Source organism: Aythya fuligula, chromosome 5 (genome assembly GCF_009819795.1).
Source record: "Aythya fuligula isolate bAytFul2 chromosome 5, bAytFul2.pri, whole genome shotgun sequence".
NCBI classification, from domain to species: Eukaryota; Metazoa; Chordata; class Aves; order Anseriformes; family Anatidae; genus Aythya; species Aythya fuligula.
The window spans coordinates 12,996,635-13,016,398 of record NC_045563.1 but is presented as its reverse complement, the minus strand read 5'-3'; the positions used below and the strand labels follow the sequence as shown (position 1 = coordinate 13,016,398).

Sequence of the window (19,764 nt, the reverse complement as noted above, 5' to 3'; positions counted from 1 at the left end):
GCGCTCCGCAGCGGCTGGGCGACACGCGATTGGCCGCGGCGGGGAGTCCCTCCTCCTCCCATTGGCCAGCGGGCCGCGGCCGCCCCGCCCCGCCACTGCCGCGCTGCCGCCCGGGCGGCCAGGCCGTGCTCCCCAAGATGGCGGCGCGCAGGGCGCCGAGGCCGCGCCGCCCGTAGGGGCTCCAGGGGCCGGCTCTGGGCGGCCGCTTCCCGCGGCGGGGGAGGGGGCTCCGGGCACCCCCGGGCGGCCTGAGGGGAACCGCGGGGCGGCGCTGGGCGGCGGCTTCCTGCCGGGCGGGGCGCCGGGACAAGGCGGTGAGGGGCCGTGAGGGGCCGTGAGGGGCTCGCGCTGGGTGCGGGGCGGTTTGGGGGGTTCGGGGGGCGGTTGAAGCCGTTTGGTGCGTTACAAACGACAGTAACTGCTGCCCATCTCCTTCCTCGCAGGTTGCAGAGCTCGCGGCCGATCGGTGAGTGAGGGGGGGGTCCGGGGGGGCTGTGAGGGGCTGCTCGCGTACTGGGAGGTGACAGAGCGCATCCTGAGCGCTTGGGTATTTATAGGTAACGAGTTGCATCGATCGTTCGTTTATCTGTAAATAATAGAAGTTGCACTGGTTATTCGCTTATTTATAAATAACCGAAGTTGTATCGATCGTTTATTTATAAATAGCAGAAATTGTATTGATCATTCACTTACTTGTAACTAGCACTATTTGCATTGATCAATCACTGATACCACAAGACATGAAGATCCTTCACGAACCGACCTGGCACCAAGGTGGTTTCCTCTCTTCTGAAAAAGAAACTTCCTGAAGTTAAGGGAGAGAGATGTATTACACCAGCAATTTTTTTTATTTTTTTACTTTTTTTTTTTGGCTGTTTGTATGATCTTTCATCTGTTTTCAGAAGGAAGACTTCTGGAAAATTAAACAGCTTAATTTTAATGAGCTTGCGCTCGGGTCTTCCGCTGACTGTTTTGCTTAGAGCAAGTCTGTTGCATCATATTTTAATCTGCATTTCTTACTGGAAGCCTTGCCAGTGACTACATGCACAGTAATTTGTGCATGGTGTCTGCACAGTTTATTGAGTTAAGATAAAAAGAGACTTGTGCCTGAAAGAAATAAAAGTGCCAAGGCAGTGCTCATTCTCTCCTTAAATTGTGTCGTGGCCGGACATCACTCGTAGCTCAAATACCAGGAAGCTGTTTGCAGAGCACCATGGTGTCACTGTAGATACATGAAATGCTGATCAACGTAGGGAAATGCCACACGCTGCCTGTAATCAGCCGCCTTGTTTTAGTGGGGATTTTTGGTGGTGCCTTACCATTCAGGCTCACAACAGTTGTGTTAATCTCTGTATGTGACAGAACAGTAATTTGGTACCGTTTTTTCTTCAAGTAACTCAAGTACAGATCACTTCAGAAAGTTTTTTGGAGGTGGTTGCTGCCATTTTACCATCTGGTTACATTCAGGAACCCAGCTGGATGTTTAAATTGCCGTTCAGACTGACCTAATATGTGCATGTCCTAATTATGAACAGTGATCTGATTTTGTGCCCCCACCCCAACTTTTCAAATCTTCCTGCTACTGTTCTTGGGTTGTTTTTCCTTATCTTGTGGACAAAGTAAGGGAAAGCTGTTCTGTTGACAACTAGCAGATATTTTTGTAAGGTATTTTCAAAGTTTCTTTATTAAACAAGTGATAGCAAAAATAACATATTTTTATTTTTTTTGAACTGTGGTTGCGCTATATGGGGAAGATAAGATGAGGTTAAATGTGACTTATCTTTAAGTGGAAAAAACATCCCCTCCATTTTTAAAGAAATTCTTTTTGCTTTTCTTAAAGGATCTGAAGCTACTCACCGGAGACTTCTTTTCTGAAAATTTATCGAGCAAGAACAATTCTATTTTAATAAATGAAGGAGAACAAAGAAAACTCCAGCCCTTCTGTAAACTTGGCAAACCTGGACCATACAAAGCCATGTTGGTACTGGGATAAGAAGGACTTGGCACATACACCTTCACAGCTAGAGGGGCTTGATCCAGCTACTGAAGCACGGTACCGCAGGGAGGGGGCCAGATTCATATTCGATGTCGGAACACGTTTAGGGCTGTATCCTTTAAACTCATGGTGGCATGAAATGTATTGATGAATGGGGGTTTTAAGAATAAAAGAGAAATAGCATTATACATGTAGTTGGTTGTTCAAATGTTTCTGTATCATGATGAAAAGTGTTTTTGAGCTTAAACGCCTTTTGATGTAATGTGTTTCTACGTAGTTTTTAGCCATTTGTTGGAATAGTGAAGGTTTCGTCTCAAGCCCTTGGGCAACAGAGAAGTCAGAGGATACAGTCTTGCTAATTATGGATATTCTGGCTGTAACCAGATGTGGTCCCTTATCACATGGATCTACATAATTTCTCACGTCTTGAATTTTCCATTCATTCTTCTACATGTTTTGCCTCTGGAGCTTCTGGTATATTCCCACCTTTCCCTTCCTTGTCTCTTTTTTTGGTTGTTGTTGTTTAGGTTCAGATTTACAGATCTGTATATATTTAAGTAATTTCTCCCTGCTGTCTCACTTTCTCACAGACTGCCACTTAAACTTTTTACTTCCTGCATTTTTGGTACTTCTTATAATCTCTTGAGTTTATGAGAATTTCTTTGTTTAACCTGGTGAAGATGAAACTGTACATTTCTCCTTAAAGAGAAGAGCACGTTCCTATTTTTGTTGCATTTGTAGTTGTGAATAATTAGTAACCGTTTTCCACAGTAACATTTTTCAGGCAAAGTGATTGTTCTTCTGCTCCTTTATGTACTTATCACCATTTTGGACCTTTTTTGAAGCAGGTGTGGTTTATCATGTGGATGACCACTCATGGAGGTGATCAGGGCTTTGCATGCTTCCAATAAATGCTTTAGGTATCAGCTGTATCAGGGTTGAATCACAGTATTTACACAGTCTTAGGGGGGGTTGTAGCTTTTTTTCCTGTCTTACTTGCGGTGTTTTTTATCAGGTCACTGAATGGATAATTACCTGAGGAACTTGATATAGCAGGGTGCATCTTTTCCATTGTATATGCTTGGGTTTAAATTTTATGGCTTGTTTGAAATTCCTTATTCTGCACCACAGACACTATGATACTCTAGCAACCGGCATAATTTATTTCCATCGGTTTTATATGTTCCATTCCTTCAAACAATTCCCGAGATACGTAAGTATTTGCAATATTGATTGCTTAATACTGTGATTACATGAACCATGGGCTGTTTGAATTAACAAGTCGATTGGGTACTACTGCTCGCTGCAACTCTGGATGATGAAAAACAAACATTTTATCTTTTAATCAACACAGCTTTAAATATGCTGCACCTGCCTGCTTACTTATACATTTTATTTGTGGTTGGAAATGTATTTATATTGACAGTGTGGTTATGTCTTGCTGATATTGTTCTTTAGAAGTACGAGGTAAGAGTTTTGGCACAGTTGTATGGCTAAAAGAAAAAAAAAATGGAATTACCATCCTAAAACTGCTTAAAAGACAGTGCTGAAACAAGACAAATTCTGCTTTGGGTGTCTAACCATGAAATAAAGTTCTGTAAAATGGACAGTCCTCAAAATTCTGTATTTTGCTTTGAGAAAGAAAAGATTAAATTAACACTGTAATAATATTAAAAATTAATATGCTTATTAAGTCTTTTCTGGGAAACTTCTATGGATCTGTTAATAGAAACTTCCAGTGCTTTAACAGTGCTACACTGTATTGCATGTCTAGATGCCGATAACTTTGAAAGCACTTTCTTTTTTAGGTGACAGGAGCCTGCTGTCTCTTTCTGGCAGGAAAAGTTGAAGAAACACCTAAGAAATGTAAAGATATAATTAAAACAGCCCGTAGCTTGCTAAATGATGTGCAGTTTGGACAGTTTGGAGATGATCCAAAGGTAAAAAAATAAAAAAATAAAAAAAAATCACGTTGAAATAGATTTTATCCTATTATACTCCAGCAAAGTGACATTCCTTAGAACAGTGACTGATTTTCAGTCGTTCCAAATTGCACATTCAACATGCATTTATGGCTCTTTTGGGTGACATGGGTAACTATGAAAATAATTGTTGCTAACACAAGTAGTTTGGGGAGCTTACTGCAGTAAATGTTGGTAGAAAAAGTTTGTTTGATTTCATGTGAATTCTGTTGTTACTTTGCAAATGAAATTAAACTTGAGTCATTGTGGACGGAACTAGAAATGCTATCAAGATTTAAATCATAGTTGGCAGTTTTAATGTGGTTTTAAGAACAGCAAATCCTAAGTCAAATAAGAGAGTATCATCTTTAAAGTATTAAGAAGTTTCGTGTTTAGAGCTTCTGGCTTAGTAAAACTAAACTTCTTTTGCAGTTGTTACAAATGGCTCGTATAAGTGCAGGAAAGATATAAAACTCCATGAAGAAATGTGGTGGGAGTATTTTTTTGTGGTAGTTCTGTGTATTTGACACTTTTATGCTGTATCTCTTTCGGTTCTTTGTTCCATGTAGGAAAAGGAATTCTAAACATCACTTCCACCCTTCTGCCCAAAATAAATACGGAGAATATTTGGGTTTAAAATAGCCTTTAAGTTGGAGAGGTTTCTGTTCTCCTTGGAGATAAACCCTAATCAAGCAAAAGCAGACAAACATGTTTGCCTGGAGATGTTCTGTAATCATACTTTATACCAGCGTAAAATATTTGTGAGTGAAAAAAGGAATAATATTGTGGTTACCTTGTTTTGTGCTCTAGGAAGAAGTGATGGTCCTTGAAAGAATCTTACTACAAACAATAAAGTTTGATTTGCAAGTGGAACATCCATACCAATTTCTTCTCAAGTATGCCAAACAACTCAAAGGTAAAATATTACAGGGTGCAATGCCAGTTCTTAACTTTTGGCACTTAATTTACATTAACAGAACAAGAGTGTTCTTTTCCAAACCATTTGTCCTTTCTAATAACTTTATTTTTTACAACTTTCCTTACTGTTTTTCAGGAGACAAAAATAAAATTCAAAAACTGGTTCAAATGGCATGGACATTTGTCAATGACAGGTAAGGTACTGCTAGGAAACCTTTTAAAAGTTAAATAGTTACTGTTGCTTACTTTATTCTTGGTTTAGATATTTCTGACATTCCTTTGCGTTTATATGTTTTCAGCTCATAATGAGGATAGATGAGGTATTTCTTGATCTATGTATTCTTTACATTTTTCTTTCTGTCTTTCCCATGGTAATTCTATTGAGCGTGGAATCTAGGATGACTGCAGAAGTAGGCCAGGAATCTATGGAGGGAAAAGGAAGAAGAGAAAAACAAATTTTGTAATACAGGGAAGCAGTAGCTTTTACTATGACATGAACTTACTCAGTAGATGTCAATAATACTAATAATATCAGTTATTTTAGCACCAGTTCTATTAAAGGCTATTTGGTGAATAACCTTTTGCAGTTTTTAAAGCTAGATTTAAAACTTGCATCCAGATTGCTTGACAAGTTGCTTTACAATTTTGTGTTAGCGTTTTTTCTTTTTATTAAAATTATTATTTATTTATTTATATTTATGTCTCTACATTTTATTGAAAAACATTTGGAAACTCTAAAATCCAAATTTGGGCATCATTCTCTACCCAGCTGAAATGCAGTGACAGCACGCTTCAGTAGCAACGAACACGAGTGCTGTATTTAGTTAACAGTAGAGATGAGGCTACAGTGGAATGCAGCTGCCCACACTGGAATATAATGCTGGCTCTTCCCCCTCAGCAACCTCTCTACTCCCATGTAGTGTTAGGTTTTCTATTTTTGAACTCAAAACTGTGTTCATATATGAAGCAAGCACATGCCCTTTGTATTATGTGTATCTAAAATTGCCTTGTTTAATGACAGCAGTAGTGCAGAAACGGCTTAGTTTTGTAAACTTTTTGTTTGATTTGGCTGTTTTTAAGTTTCTCCATTAAGTTTGTCTGAGAAGTTGAAGTGTGGGAGTTGATACCTCGGTAATTCTAACTGTTGTATATTAAAGTTCTGTACTTCAACAATTACAATTATCTCCAGGCTTGTGAATTTATTTATTTATTTATTTTTAATATTCCAGCCTCTGCACTACCCTGTCACTGCAGTGGGAACCGGAGATCATAGCTGTTGCAGTTATGTACTTAGCAGGCCGATTGTGTAAGTTTGAAATACAGGAGTGGACATCGAAACCAATGTACAGACGATGGTGGGAGCAGTTTGTCCAAGATGTTCCTGTGGATGTTCTGGAAGGTATGAGAAACACTTGCCACTAAAAGAGGAATATTTAACTGTTTGATCTAGGGCCACAGGTAAATGAAGATTGCTTTCTTTCTGGGTCTTAGTCAAAATAAGCATGTAGAGTGTGCAGCCTAGGGCATATGTGCTATGCCCTAACCAGGCTTTTAATTGAACTTACTATAAAGAACTCATTTAGCTCTTCTGTAAAGGTTTTTTCCTCCTTTGGTTCAGCTGTTGGAAGAAGAATTTCAGTCATTTACTTAGTTTCCTGAAACTCTTGTGGTTGGCCTATAGAATCTTTGAATATCCCGGTGGGTAACCAAGTTGTAAAAGGAAGTTAAGTTGGTTAAACAGGACTTGCCCCTTGTGAACCCCTGTTGGTTATGACCAGTGACTGTGTATTTCAATGTGTCTGTCTTAACATACAGTCTTCTTTCACTCACTTTCTTGCTATGCTATTGTCCTGTTGCTATGCTGTTAACTGGCTTTCTAGGCACATGATCACGACATGCAGTGTACTAGTACCAAGACACTTAGTTGTTCTTCTCAAGAATATGCATATACAACTGTACATTGTTCAGCACAGGCAGAAGAAAATCAGAAATGCAAGTATAAATTGAAAAATAGTCCATTTTTAAAAAATGCAATCCGTAGTCATAAGAACAAATAATTGCAATGAATTTTTCTGAAGTTTATATCCAGCAAAAAGCTGAGTTGATTATTGTGTATTAAATATTCGCTTGTACATTATGGGTGTGTAATCATTGGATTTTATTTATTTATCTTTAAAGACATCTGTCACCAGATCCTGGACCTGTACTCCCAGGGAAAACAGCAAATGCCTCATCATACTCCTCACCAGCTGCAGCAGCCACCGTCTCTTCAGTCCACTCCCCAGGCACCTACAGTACAGCAATCACAGCAAGCACAGGGTTCAGAGCAATCACAGACTCAGCAGCAAAAAGAGTCACAACAGTCATCACAGCAACAGCAGCAGCAGCAGCAGCAAACACAAGCACAACAATCTAAAAAGCCCTCTCCCCAGTCAAGCCCTCCTAGAAATATTAAAAGACCAGCAGTAAGTTTAACTTTGAACTTTAACTTGCATTTTGTTTTCAATCTGACCTGATGTCCCTTTTATTTTAAGGCCGTGGTGCAGCAGACTTGTTTGCTTTAAGAATGAGCCTGGTAGTTAATTTTTTATGGTGGACTTCAGTTGGTTGTATGGCAAGTACATTAGTATAGAACACCGTTGACAGTTCTGGCATAGTATATTCTTATTTCACTTGGGTCAAAACCAACTGAGCAGACTTTCTATTCAGCCTGAACTACTAAGGTTCATGGTTCTGTGCCATCAAAATCTGTTGGTTTTGCTATTGAGCAGGCTTAATTAAGGAAAGGTCTCTTCGAGTAGCAATATGCACAATGAAGACGTTAATTGGATTTCTTGGTCTTTAATAAGTCTTTAATAATGTGGAAAAAAAAATTCTAAAAGTATGAAAAAATTCTTAGAAAAAGTCCTTCAAAATAATTGAATAGAAGCCTTTAAATACTTCATGCATTGAAGTGTCACTTTTTATTATCACCTCACCACTAAAATTAAGAAACTTCATGAGCAATTGGATAATATCAGAAGTTGCCCATGTGCTTTTCTATAGTCATCAAGGCCAAGCAAAGCTTTTAAACCTTTATCTACAGTTTTTGTGTTTAACTTCTAAGTTATCCAAAAAAGTGGTAAAGTGTTACTCAAATCTTGATGTACCTAGTATTTTCAGAAGCAAACTGATTGGAAGAAGTCCATTGAGGAAATACACTGTTGTCCGGCTTTTACAGCTTTTGCTCCTACTTATTTTAACTACTGCATGCCCAAAGTAGAGACCAGATATAAAGAGGAAAAAAAAGGAAGTAAGAAATGATGTAATGAACTGGGATTGGAAGAATGAAGCATATTCATAATGGCAGCCTCCTAAAAAAGAGAAAAGTGACTTCCTAAAACTGTGGTCTTCACAAGATACAGCCTGCTGCTGGAAGAAAAAACGTTCACTGAAATATAGTTAGTGAACTGAATACTTGCTTTAGAGTTACTCAGGATAAAAAGCTTGAAAACTGGGAGAGCTTTTCTCTACAGTATATATTGATTTGCATGCTTTTTCTACCATCATCACAAGCTCTGCTTGGGTTGTCAGATCTGTAGGGCAGGGAACTCTTTTCCTCCTTTTATTCAACAAAATCATCTAGGACAGTTTGGCATGTTAGAAACCATAAACAGCAGTTAGGATTTTTCTGTGTGTTTCCATCTGATTGAACGTTGTTAGGAAAGCCTGTTCTAAAGCTCTACGATTGCAGCACTAGTGATTATACCTCATCCCATGTGTTAATGAATTATCTCTCAGAAAAAAAGCAATGCATTTTGCACAAACAGTATCTGTTGATCTTTAGCAATGCTCCCTCGTCGAGCCGTCAGAGCCTCTTAGCTTTTCTTAGAATTTTAGTTGCACCATCTAATAGTTAAGGAAGCAAATAATACAAATAAAAAGGTAAGTCTGATGCAGTGTAGACATACAGAACAAATACAAAATAAAGGGTGACTCAGAGGAGTTTGTGCTGTTCCCCTGCAAAACAACAAAATTTGAGAAAAGCAGATACGATGATCTGAACTAATTCTTTCTCCAGAAAACAATGTGGGAGAACAATATGTGTAGTGTTTGAAAGATTTACTTGGTGCTACAAAGATATTCTTTGGTTAGATGAGCCATAAACCTTTTAAAAAATGTTTGCCTTCTTCTATAAATAGCGCTTTGTAGGACTTCTCCAGTTTGTATAGAATATAAATATACTTTGTTCCTGGAGGCCAGATTTTCCATTTACATGAACTCCTATAACTCCATTATCTTTTGTGGAGCCAAGATACTTTAAAGCAGCTGAGGCATTGGCCCATGACTTACAAGCCCTTACCAGATGTCTAAAGCATCTGCACATCCTCTGCATCTCTGGTGGTGAAGAGCACTTGAATTTTCAGTTGACTTCACTAAAAATATACTCATGAATCATGAGATGGTATATTTGGTTTGATTAAACTAAGAATTATTAGTGGTAACAATTTAATGCATGTAAAAACAGCATTAAAAGAACAGTTCTGTTATTATGTGGATTAAGCTTGTTTACAAAATATTAAATAATAATTAGCATGCTAATAAATCATTAATTTTGACTCAGGGTTGTCCTGGCTGGAGCAATAGAAACTACAATATGATACAAAGACAAAAAAAAAAAAGCTCATTTCTATTTTAGCAACTGCCATTATTAGAGAAGTAATAGGCTTTGGTTTTGTTGTCTGACTTTTTTTATGCATAAGGTAAAAACTCATTTTTGTTTTTATGTCCCATGAGCTATTTTGTGTTTGGCTGCAGTTGCTTGTTCCATATTACTGGCAATGCACCTCAGTGACGTTTTCTGAACACCGTTTTGTGTTCACAAATGCACAATAACTAAATTGCTTCCACTTGAATTAATCAACTGACTTCACAAATTGATGTATTGGAAATTCTGCCAGTAAGTAATGAGGACTTGCAGTTGTTTGAAAGAGCAAGGATATTTGATATTTTCACACGGTTTTGCAAACAAGGAATTTAGTGCTAGAAAATGGGGAAAAGGCTGGCTGAGTAAAATGAAAGCAGCAAATGAGTCTATGAGAGTCACCAAGAAAGCGGTGTGTGTTTGGAATGGAAAGATAAAGATTATCCTTAAAAACTTGGAAAACAACCAGAAGGTGACTGGAGATGAATGGTCTTAAGATGATGAGTGGAGATGAATGATGCTTAAGACCACAAGGTGATCCTAAGCAGGCCTCAGGTACCTTTGTACTGGACAGCAGAAGTCCTGAGAACACCCAGCACAGTTAAGGGGAATTTATTGTTCAAATTCGAGTGAAATGTCAGCCCCTTCTTCCTGCAGAATCTGAAGTGATGGGAACTGAGCAACAGTTGGGGAAGATAAAACCACTAGACCTAAATAGTCCCTGTAATAAAAGACCCTTTCATTTAAAAGGCACACACTTCCATTCAGTAGAAGCGTACCCTTCTTATTTTTATCCCAATTTTAAATACATTTGTACATACTTTGACATACTTTGATCAGGTTTTCAGCTTTTTTTAACTATTCATCTCAGTTGGACTAAGGAAGCTGGAAAGATTTCTCATATTCCCTTGTCTGTGAAGTTAAAAAAGAAACCAGCCAACAACTTGTGATCAGAAGGATGATGTGGGGTTTTGTGGGTTTTACTCAATGTGCATTTCTTTGTTCCTGGCATAATATTTGGCTTTTATACAGAGCTTCCCATCTAAGGGCTTCTGAAGTGTATTACACAGAGCACTATTTTCACTGTCCTATCCTGGTAAATAAAGCGTGAAGGCCTGCAGGGGTTTTGACAAAGGTCAAATGACAGGTCAAAGCAGAATCGGGAACAGAGGCCAAGTCTCTTGTTCTCAGCTCAGCAAGTAATACACTGGACCATAATGTACGTGCAGCAGATGCTAAATAAATTAAATGAGATGTAATACTCAACCATGAGAACAACAGGAAATCCTCAATCTAAAATAGCTTCAATTTTTTTTCAGTCTTCATTCTTCTAGATAAGTTGGGCTTTCCCAATGTGGTTTGACTTTGTTCAGTGTTTGCACTATATCTTGCTAAAGAGGTTGTGCATTAATAACCTTCTAATAAAAATAGGAGAATAAATAATGGGTTTCCATGACTCCTTTTAGGAGAGGGACAAAGATACTGCTGCTGAGTTGGAAATTGGTTCTGATTTAGTCAGATTTGTACAAAAGCTCTTCAGCAAGCTATCAGTTGTTTCCTGTTTGGCTTGCTTTTTCAAATTTTAAAATGCTTTGTATTGCAATAGTTGACTTGTTTCCATCTTTTTTTTTTTAAACAGACTGTGTCTCCAAAAGAAGAAACAAAGACAACAGGTAAATGTTAACAATTTCTTTTTTCATTTTATGCAAGCAAAATTACTGTCTTCGGGAGAATAAGTTACTCACTGACATGTGCTTAGTTTGTTTGCTTATGGGCCTGGCAGTTCTAAGCTATTTTGATACTAATGCTGCATCTTTAATTGCCGACTGTAAGATTTATAAAATGTTCCTAGCTTAAAAACTTGTAAAAATGGAGTATAACTGTGCCCCGAGAATCCCTTAATACAGTTTACAGTCAGTAAACATCTTGCTAAACTACGCAGCTCTCAGTGTACAACTCCATGCATTAATTGGGCTCAGTTTAGCAAGCTGTGGGACAAGGAAACGATGGAAGGTACCGTGCCATTGAATGCCTGCACTAATAAGTCTGTTGGTAATCAGTGACATTTTAACTGGCTGTTGTAAAAGGCATCTTACTGCAATACGCAGTCTAACTTAAGAGATGTTTCACTGCAGGGTCACATCTTTTGGTATGGACATGCTTTTATTTTTCCTTCTCTTCTGCTGTTTTGGAGCAATTTATTTCAGGACAGCTAGGATTAATTCTGTAACCTTTCCTAAGTAGTTTTGGCACTTCTCCCTTTCAGGCTCTGCAGACAGATTCCAGAGAACTCTCTCTTCTCCCTACTCTCTCCTGTGTAACTGCCTTTTTTCTTTTGTTTCTATTTATTTTCTTTTGAGTTTTGGATACATGTTCCCTGATGTTAGCAGAACGTAACAGTTCAGCCTCCCATGAGATTTATTTAACTCTTTTAAAGTTCATTTTTTTTTCTAGAAAAAGTACGTGTGCATCTGTGCAGTCATACTGTTACTGGGTCACTTTGTCTCCAGTTATAAAATACGGAGCTTGAATTTGTATGCCTATGTTCTTTTGCAAGACTGGTGTGTGATGCCTGGTGCCACTTAATTTATACAAGGGTCTTGATTTTAGTTCTCTTTATTAAACATGCCTAATGTATAATGTTTCCACTGCACTTTGCATAGAGTAATATGACGGATGGTGAGTGTTAGAATGGGACTATATATGGGCTCTGGAAAATACCGCAGAGCAATAGCTAATTAGGAACTTCCAAATGTTTTTCAGAACCACCACCACCATCTAAAATTCCTAAAATTGAAACTTCACATCCACCAATACCTCCTGCACACCCACCTCCAGGTAAGCTTTTATCTTCTAAAACAAATTTACCGTTGCAGTTAATCTTTCATTCATACAGTTGTAGTGACCTTGGGGGAGGGGTTGTTGCCTTGATTAATCAGCTTGGCAAGTAAAAGCATTAGGTAGATAAGCTCTAGAGGGAATTTCATTGTAGTAGCACAAGCTTTTCCAGACAGAAGCAAAAACGATATGATGGAAATAAGACTATACTACGTGGATGAGGGCAAAACAAAGCTCTGATTTTCAGAGGCCAGGAAGAATAAAGGTAAATGTTGCTAGCAGGCAAAGAGTGACTGACTAGCAGGCAAAAGTCCTTTAAATGGATGGCAGATGCCATACTACTGCCCATGTAGCTTCCAACTGTCCTATAAAAGTCCTTCACGTTATATCTGTGATACAGAAATTCTGCAGATGTGTAACTTCTAAATAGTAAGGGGGACTACTGTAAGTAAAGTAAGGACACTTTGCTGTGTCCAGAAATGGATTTTGTCTGTCAGGGAAGTTGAACACTGCACACATGCCTTGCCTTTGCAAAATGAACTCTACTGTTGTAAAAATGTGCTTCCAGCGTGTTGATGCATTAGTTATCTTTCCACTGACCCTTAAATATGACATAAATATTTTACAGAGCATGGTCCATAATGTAACTGTAGGATGGCAGCTTCTAACGTGGAATTGCAAGAGAAAAAGTGCTCTGAAATATAGTAGGACCATTTTTTCCTCATTTGTTAAAAACTAATTAAGAGTGAGGGAGTTCTTCTGAAGACCATATTCATCATTTCATCAGTTGTTAAATATTGAATGTACATCTTAAATCCAGAGTGATACTGGCAATGAGCAAATGGAGAAATTACTGCCTGCTATAGTTTAGGAACTACAAGTTCTGGAATTTGTAGGTACCACAGCCAGCATACCCACTTTGCATCATCTAATTATGGAGGTGTCCTAGCAGGCAATTTTGCTGTTAAAATTATGAGTGCTCAGATGAGGTAAATCCTACTTAAGCAGGTAACTAACTTGTTTCCCTTGTTATTTTAAGAGGGAAATTTTAGATTTGTTTATACAAGCACATTACTGTATAAACACACATTTGAAGAATAGCCTTTAGAGGCCATCTCTTGGCTTTTCAGGCTTTGAGGAAATAGCAGTTGAAAACTAAGAACGTCTATTGACCAAATGGGAGAAAAAAAAAAAAAAAAAGTACTAGAAGGCTTAATGATCTCCAATTCTGTTTAGCTTTGCCAGTTTGGTTGTTACATGTCACTGGGAATGACCGCTCTGTATATATCTGCTTCTAAACGACTTTTCTTAACTGGACAATGTTTTAGATGGTTATTTATTACAAGTTGGATGTCAGGTGCCCAGAATGTTTTTGTTTGGACTTTTTAATACTGACCATATGGTGATACAGAGGTGTTGCCATTAGGTCAGTCTTCTTCCTGTAGAATTCCTTACTTCACAAAGTTGGTATTAAGAGGGGAAAATATTCTGTTAAAGACTCAAGACTTTGGCCTGTGTTCTCAAATGTTTCACAACATGGGAGGCAAGTGAAATGCGGAGAATCATCCCAGGCCACTGCCTGGAGTATAAAAGGGGTAGAAGGGAGACATAGAATAAAGAAGATTGAAACTCTGATCAAAAGATTTTTTGGTGTCTTGGGTCCCCTGATATTTTAAAATCTGCTAGCAGTGATTCTGTCCATCCAGCCTGCCAGTTTCTGCTGATTGTAGAACAACATTTAAATGTTAAGAAAATAGTAGTAAGGGAAATGTATGTAACTTTTAGGATGGGAAAAACGGAATTTTGTTCTGCAGCTTGGTTCTTTTCTAGTGATGTAACAAGGCCTGTTTGGGTACCACGTAGCATTCAGAGACAGAAAATTGTTATCTTTTGATGCGTTAACTGGAGGAGAATACAGAAGTATCCAGAAGTAATTGCTGCTGTCCTTCAGACAAATAATGAAATTTTCTCTTCCAGAGCGCAAGCCGCCTTTGACAACTGCAGTTTCGATGGGAGAAGCAGAGCCATCTACTACCGTGGACTCAGTAGACATGCCAAAGGTCCAGATTCCTCCCCCTGCTCATCCTGCCCCGGTGCACCAACCTCCACCTCTGCCTCACCGCCCCCCGCCCCCGCCCCCCACCAGTTACATTACAGGGATGTCTACCACCAATTCGTACATGTCAGGGGAGGGCTATCAGAGCCTGCAGTCGATGATGAAAACAGAAGGACCAACTTACGGAGCTTTGCCTCCAGCCTACGGACCACCGGCTCACCTACCCTACCATCCCCACGTCTATCCTCCCAACCCGCCCCCGCCAGTCCCCCCGCCGCCCCCCACCTCATTCCCTCCCCCCAATATCCCCCCTCCTACCCCCGGGTACCCGCCGCCCCCTACATACAACCCCAATTTCCCACCTCCCAGGCTGCCTCCGACTCACGCAGTACCCCCTCACCCACCTCCGGGGCTGGGCATGCCACCAGCGAGTTACCCCCCGCCCACCGTCCCCCCGGGCGGGCAGCCCCCTGTGCCACCTCCGATCCCCCCGCCTGGCATGCCCCCTGTAGCGGGACTTGGTCGTGCTACCTGGATGAGATAGCAGGAGGTAATTTGCACGATGCCCCTGTACGCTGCCCAGGCAGGAGTAGCTAGCCAAAAGCGGCATTGTAAAGATGAGGAGGGTGATTTGTATAATTTAGATGAAGAAATGAGGCCGTGAAATGAGAATTTAGATTATCTGTTTGCAGTATTGTTTATGGTGAGTTACATAGGCTTCTAGGTTTTAATCAGCTTTGCAGTATCTATTCTAACTTTATACATTTGACTTAAGTTTAAATTGTCTGAGTTATTCCAGCACTGGATTACTTTGTACTAGCAAAATTGTTAACCAGCCATATTGGCTCAACTATATCAGTAAGAAGTAAATTTCCTTCTAGAAATCGGTGCCTATTTTTGAGTATCAAAATAGCCAGATACCATGAAATTTCATCTATAATAAGGAACTTCATTTTTCAGTAATAATTAAAAACAACACAATCTCGAGCATAAAAGCTACTTTATTTAAGAGAGATTCTGAATGCTAGCTGACTGGAATCATTTTGAGGTGTTTGCCTTGCTGATATTTTTGTTTTGGAATGTACTGGTATCTTAAAAGTATTGTATGTTTACACCTATTTGCAAATTCCTGTACATAATATATATATTTTCTAAGTGTGAAAGTCTGAATGTAACAACCTACTGTGATGTAAATCCTGGTTATAAATGGGACTAACTTCATTCACATCTACCCAAATAAAATTGGTTCTGAATTTAGAGGGCTCTCGGGTTTTTCATTTCAGTTCAGAATCCGTAACTACGGTACTTACTGCAAGATACTTCAGCAGTTGTCTCCCAAGCCTTATTCATCAGTTTATTTAAAAAGAAGGTATTTTATTTTATTCAACTAGAAGTATACACTATCACAATCAATCTCTTACTTCATTTTTACTAAAATATTTCAAATGAATGTTTTACACACATTATCAAAAAAATTTGTACTAATACTTTCGCTCCCCAAAAAAGCCAGAGTGGTTCAATAATAGGTAAAAACGCGTGCTAAGGTCTAAAGAATTTTGCTATGTACACAACAGCAGGTGCTAACTTTTCCAGTTCTTTGTAAATCATATACAGAAAATATAGCAGGGCTGTAAGATCACAGGTTTAACAGAAATCAAACTTTAAACTGATTTCTAAAGCAGCACAAATAGACTTTCCCCACATTATGAAAAATATACAATTTATCACTTTACAGTCATGCACTTCGTTTGAAAAAGATCAGTAGTACTCTTCCCCCCCAGTTTCTAAAAAGATAAAAGGTCACTTTAACACTGGTTTATTTTAATACCTAATATTTGGATAAAAATGTGCCATTCTCAAACAAGGTTGTGCTCAGCAGTCTCACCGAGGTGCGAGGAGCCAGCTGCAGCTGGTTCCACCACAGCATTTCAGAAACTCTCACGGAAACGCCGTTCACATCTGTCCCTCCAACAAAAGCCAAGCGTGTGATTTTACTTCCCTTAAGCGAGCAAAGTCCGTTTGTGATCAGTGGATGCTTTCTCTGACAGAGGATCGCAGAACCCAGGGCTGCACTCCTGAGGAAATTCCCTTGGACTTGCCCCAAACAGATCAATTCAATGGCTGCTATTGCAAGGGATGCTCCCCACCAACTTAACGTACACAGCTCCTCAGGTAGTTTTCACTGAAGACTCAGCACGTGGGTAAGTGAATGTAAATATGCACATAAAACATCTTTTTAGCCAACTGAAAGCTTAGCACCCAAGTCATCCTGTAAAGTCATTGAGCGTCGTTTTAATCTGGGAAGACACTTCAGAGCTCAAAGGGAGCTAAGTATGAAGAGTAGCAAGCCAAAAAAGACCCCAAACCATAACACCCCAACACACAGCACCGTCATGTTCTTCTGCAAGATCAACAACGCACATCTTGCACTGAAGATCTATGCTGCCAAGCAGAATCATCAAAAAGCCAATCTTCACTCTAAGGCTGTTCAACTGAACTGCTGGCTACCCCGTGAACCGGCTCTTTAGGCTCTGCAGCACTAATGGACCTCAATTACAGTGCTGTCCTTTGTGCATGTGCTCTGCAGGTGGAATAAAAGCTTTGCTTAAAGTCATTGAATAGATTTTGCGAGAAATTTGATACAGGGAATATTGGAACGAGAATTACATAGCTGGCAAGGCTCGTAATCTGATTAGCACAGCTCTTGTCTCGCTGAGAGGACTTGCTAGTCTAATATACTCCTAAAATAGCAAGCACGTCATCATCACAATTAACTCCCTGAAAGTGCTGGCATGTTTGTGTTGCTTTAGTTAAAATTCACTGACGTAAATTAACCCTGTTCCCAATATGATTGAATTCTCTGCTTAATCCAGAGATTAGATACCAAGAAAATTAAAATGGGTTTTCAAGCAAATACAGACAAAAGTAACCCCGTGTTACACACTACGTGTTAAGGAAGAGTGGTGCCTCCTGTTTGTATCACCTCTCCTGGCAGGAAAATCCTAAGGTATAAGTTGTGCAGGAGGACAAAACAATGAATGGTGACTAGAAACTGGAGGTCAAAACAAAAACAAAAAGGAGGAAATTGGGATGCCTCTGAAGATACTGTACGTTAAAGGAGAGTCATTGTCCAGAATGGATTTTTCCAGACTACACTGGATATAAATAGAATACTAGAGCTAGAATTAGCTAGCTCAGTATTTGCTGACTGAACAACAGTGAGAAATGACCTGCTGGGTGAGTGTGTCTGTGTTTTGGGGGAGGTTCTTGGTTTTTTATGTTTTTATTTTAATATCTGCACTGAATAATGAAATAATTCTTACTGCCTGGTATGTATTTTGGTTGAATTCTGGCTCTATTTTTTTATTACAGATTTTGGTTACAGATTAAAGGCTCTGACACTGCAAAATCTTTACCCACACAGCTACGTACACTACATGCCATGGGAACAATTCTCTATTTCATTCATATCTTGCAGCACAGGCCTCTTGGTATCGTATCAGTGCTCCATATTAATATGATAAGACACGTCAAGAGCTCAGCTGGTAAAACAAATTAAGAAGAACTTATCCAGCTAATTCAGCTGTGGCCGTGACTGAGTCTTACAAAGAACAAAAACAAAATGATGGTGTTTGAGGTCACAAAATCTTCCAGCTAATCACTAAAATTGATGCAACATTTGAAGAGGAGGCTTTGATCTTTACACATATCTGTCTTTAACATTATTTTACACCAATGAATTTAATAACCAAGTTCAGCTTCCTTGGACTAATGGGAAAGATGGGAAAGAACATTGAATGGAACACAGGGACAGCTGCTGTGACAACTTGGAAAAAAAGGGGGGAGGTCAAATTCTTACAACTATACAAGCAGCTACTCCACAATAGCAAAGTATGTCCCATTGTTTTATATACAGCCGTTTGAAGAAGGAAAAACCCACTTGTTTTGGTTCATTAACAAAAATAAAGCTTGAATGGCAGGAAGTAGTCTCAACTGACAGCCTGTGTTTATTGAGTTTTATTCAGCTCTGCAAGGTTGTTGTTTGGTTACCTTAGCCAGTAACCAATGTAAGTGAGGGATCCAGCACAAACATTAAAAAATACCCAAATCTTCCGTGTGTGAAAGACGAGCTGCTCTCGAAGATACTGTGAAAGTCATAAGCACTGTGAGGACGGCAGTTACTGCTGAATTATTTAGTAGTAAAAGCTTTACAGGAAAAGTGTTGTCATTTTTGTTGGGAATACTGGTGTGTGGCTAAGTGACTTCAGTTCATTCACATTATAACCGCAGAAATCTTGTGTCATTTGTTCATGAAAAAAATAGTTCATTAACAGCTCACACAGTGTCTCAAGATTTTCTGTACACTTGTGATGAGTACCACTGCACAAGGTACCGAGCGGTGCCGGTGTTTTAGCTCACCACTCGGTATATTACACAGCGCCTGGTGAAAACAGTTCTATTCCGTTCTTCGCAATAAGGACCTCAAAAAAAAAAAAAATGTTAGCAGTTCAGGAGCCTGGCAGCCTGTAAGGTGGGAAATTCAAATAGCTTTCTCCTTGGAAGGTTCCAGAACAGTGCTGCCTGGAGCCACTAACCTAGCTATGAATCATTGAAAAGTAGGTGGACAGGAGTGATAAAAACTGTGACTTTTCCACGGGTTAAGGGTTCTTCTTGTTCCTCTCAGAAATGCTTTCAGGTTAGTTAACTCTACAAACAGACCATACAACAAAGCGGGTTTGAACTACGATACAAATGATGCAAGTCTGGCATTACTGGGTGCTTACCCCTTGAACATTAGTTCAGAGCACCACAGCCTGGACATCAGGCTGTTAGCTGCCGTATTTACACTATTGACAGTTACAAAAAAAGCCAAAAAAAAGGAAACCCTGAAGAAACTCAACCCCAACTCCCAAAGAACAGGCAGGCAGAAACCGTGAGCTCTGCCTCTTTTAGTCTTCACAGCATCACAGCCGACGGGGCAGCATTCCTACAATGGCCCCTTGAACTGGTTTCCCGAAAGGTGTTGCCTGATGGAGGGTTTGGAGCTCGCAGCATCACCCAGCTTTCGCCAGACAACCTGTAAGAAAAAACACAAGGGCGGGGTCAGAAAGGCAAGAATTAAAAACCAGATAAGGTGCAGAATTTGGCTCCAAGTCAGCATCAGGGATTTCCCGGAGCCGGGCTGTACTTCTCGGCAGGGCCACAGGATGGCACCTACGCACCAATGTCAATGGGAAAGGCATTGATGCATTTTTCTAATTAGCCTCTCTTGAAATTAGAACCATTTCTGCCTGGGGTAATAGTATAAAAC

General features: G+C 39.5%; 2 protein-coding genes across 3 annotated transcripts in view; one reads left to right on the top strand and one right to left on the bottom strand.

The window, feature by feature from the left end:
• Positions 1–238: 238 nt before the first annotated feature.
• CCNK (cyclin K) lies at positions 239–15,710 on the top strand. Its single transcript, XM_032188364.1, has 12 exons — positions 239–314; positions 444–466; positions 1,841–2,107; positions 3,128–3,209; positions 3,805–3,936; positions 4,768–4,873; positions 5,012–5,069; positions 6,105–6,274; positions 7,054–7,340; positions 11,199–11,232; positions 12,323–12,397; positions 14,375–15,710. The coding sequence occupies exons 3-12, from the start codon at positions 1,911–1,913 to the stop codon at positions 14,995–14,997; spliced, it is 1,764 nt and encodes a 587-aa protein (XP_032044255.1). The 5' UTR covers positions 239–314; positions 444–466; positions 1,841–1,910; the 3' UTR covers positions 14,998–15,710.
• CCDC85C (coiled-coil domain containing 85C) overlaps positions 15,702–19,764 on the bottom strand; it is a 104,768-nt gene continuing 100,705 nt past the window's right edge. For both annotated transcript variants that reach the window (XM_032188365.1, XM_032188366.1), the window contains exon 6: positions 15,702–19,530. In XM_032188365.1, coding sequence (XP_032044256.1) covers positions 19,441–19,530 — 90 coding nt within the window. In that variant the 3' untranslated portion in view covers positions 15,702–19,440. The remainder of the gene's footprint in view (positions 19,531–19,764) is intronic.

Bases quoted from the DNA above. Each gene is read 5' to 3' on its own strand.
- CCNK (XM_032188364.1), top strand. From the start codon at position 1,911: ATGAAGGAGAACAAAGAAAACTCCAGCCCTTCTGTAAACTTGGCAAAC. The intron at 2,108-3,127 runs GTATCCTTTAAA...TCTGCACCACAG, and splicing joins GTCGGAACACGTTTAGGGCT to ACACTATGATACTCTAGCAA. The intron at 12,398-14,374 runs GTAAGCTTTTAT...TTTCTCTTCCAG, and splicing joins TCCTGCACACCCACCTCCAG to AGCGCAAGCCGCCTTTGACA.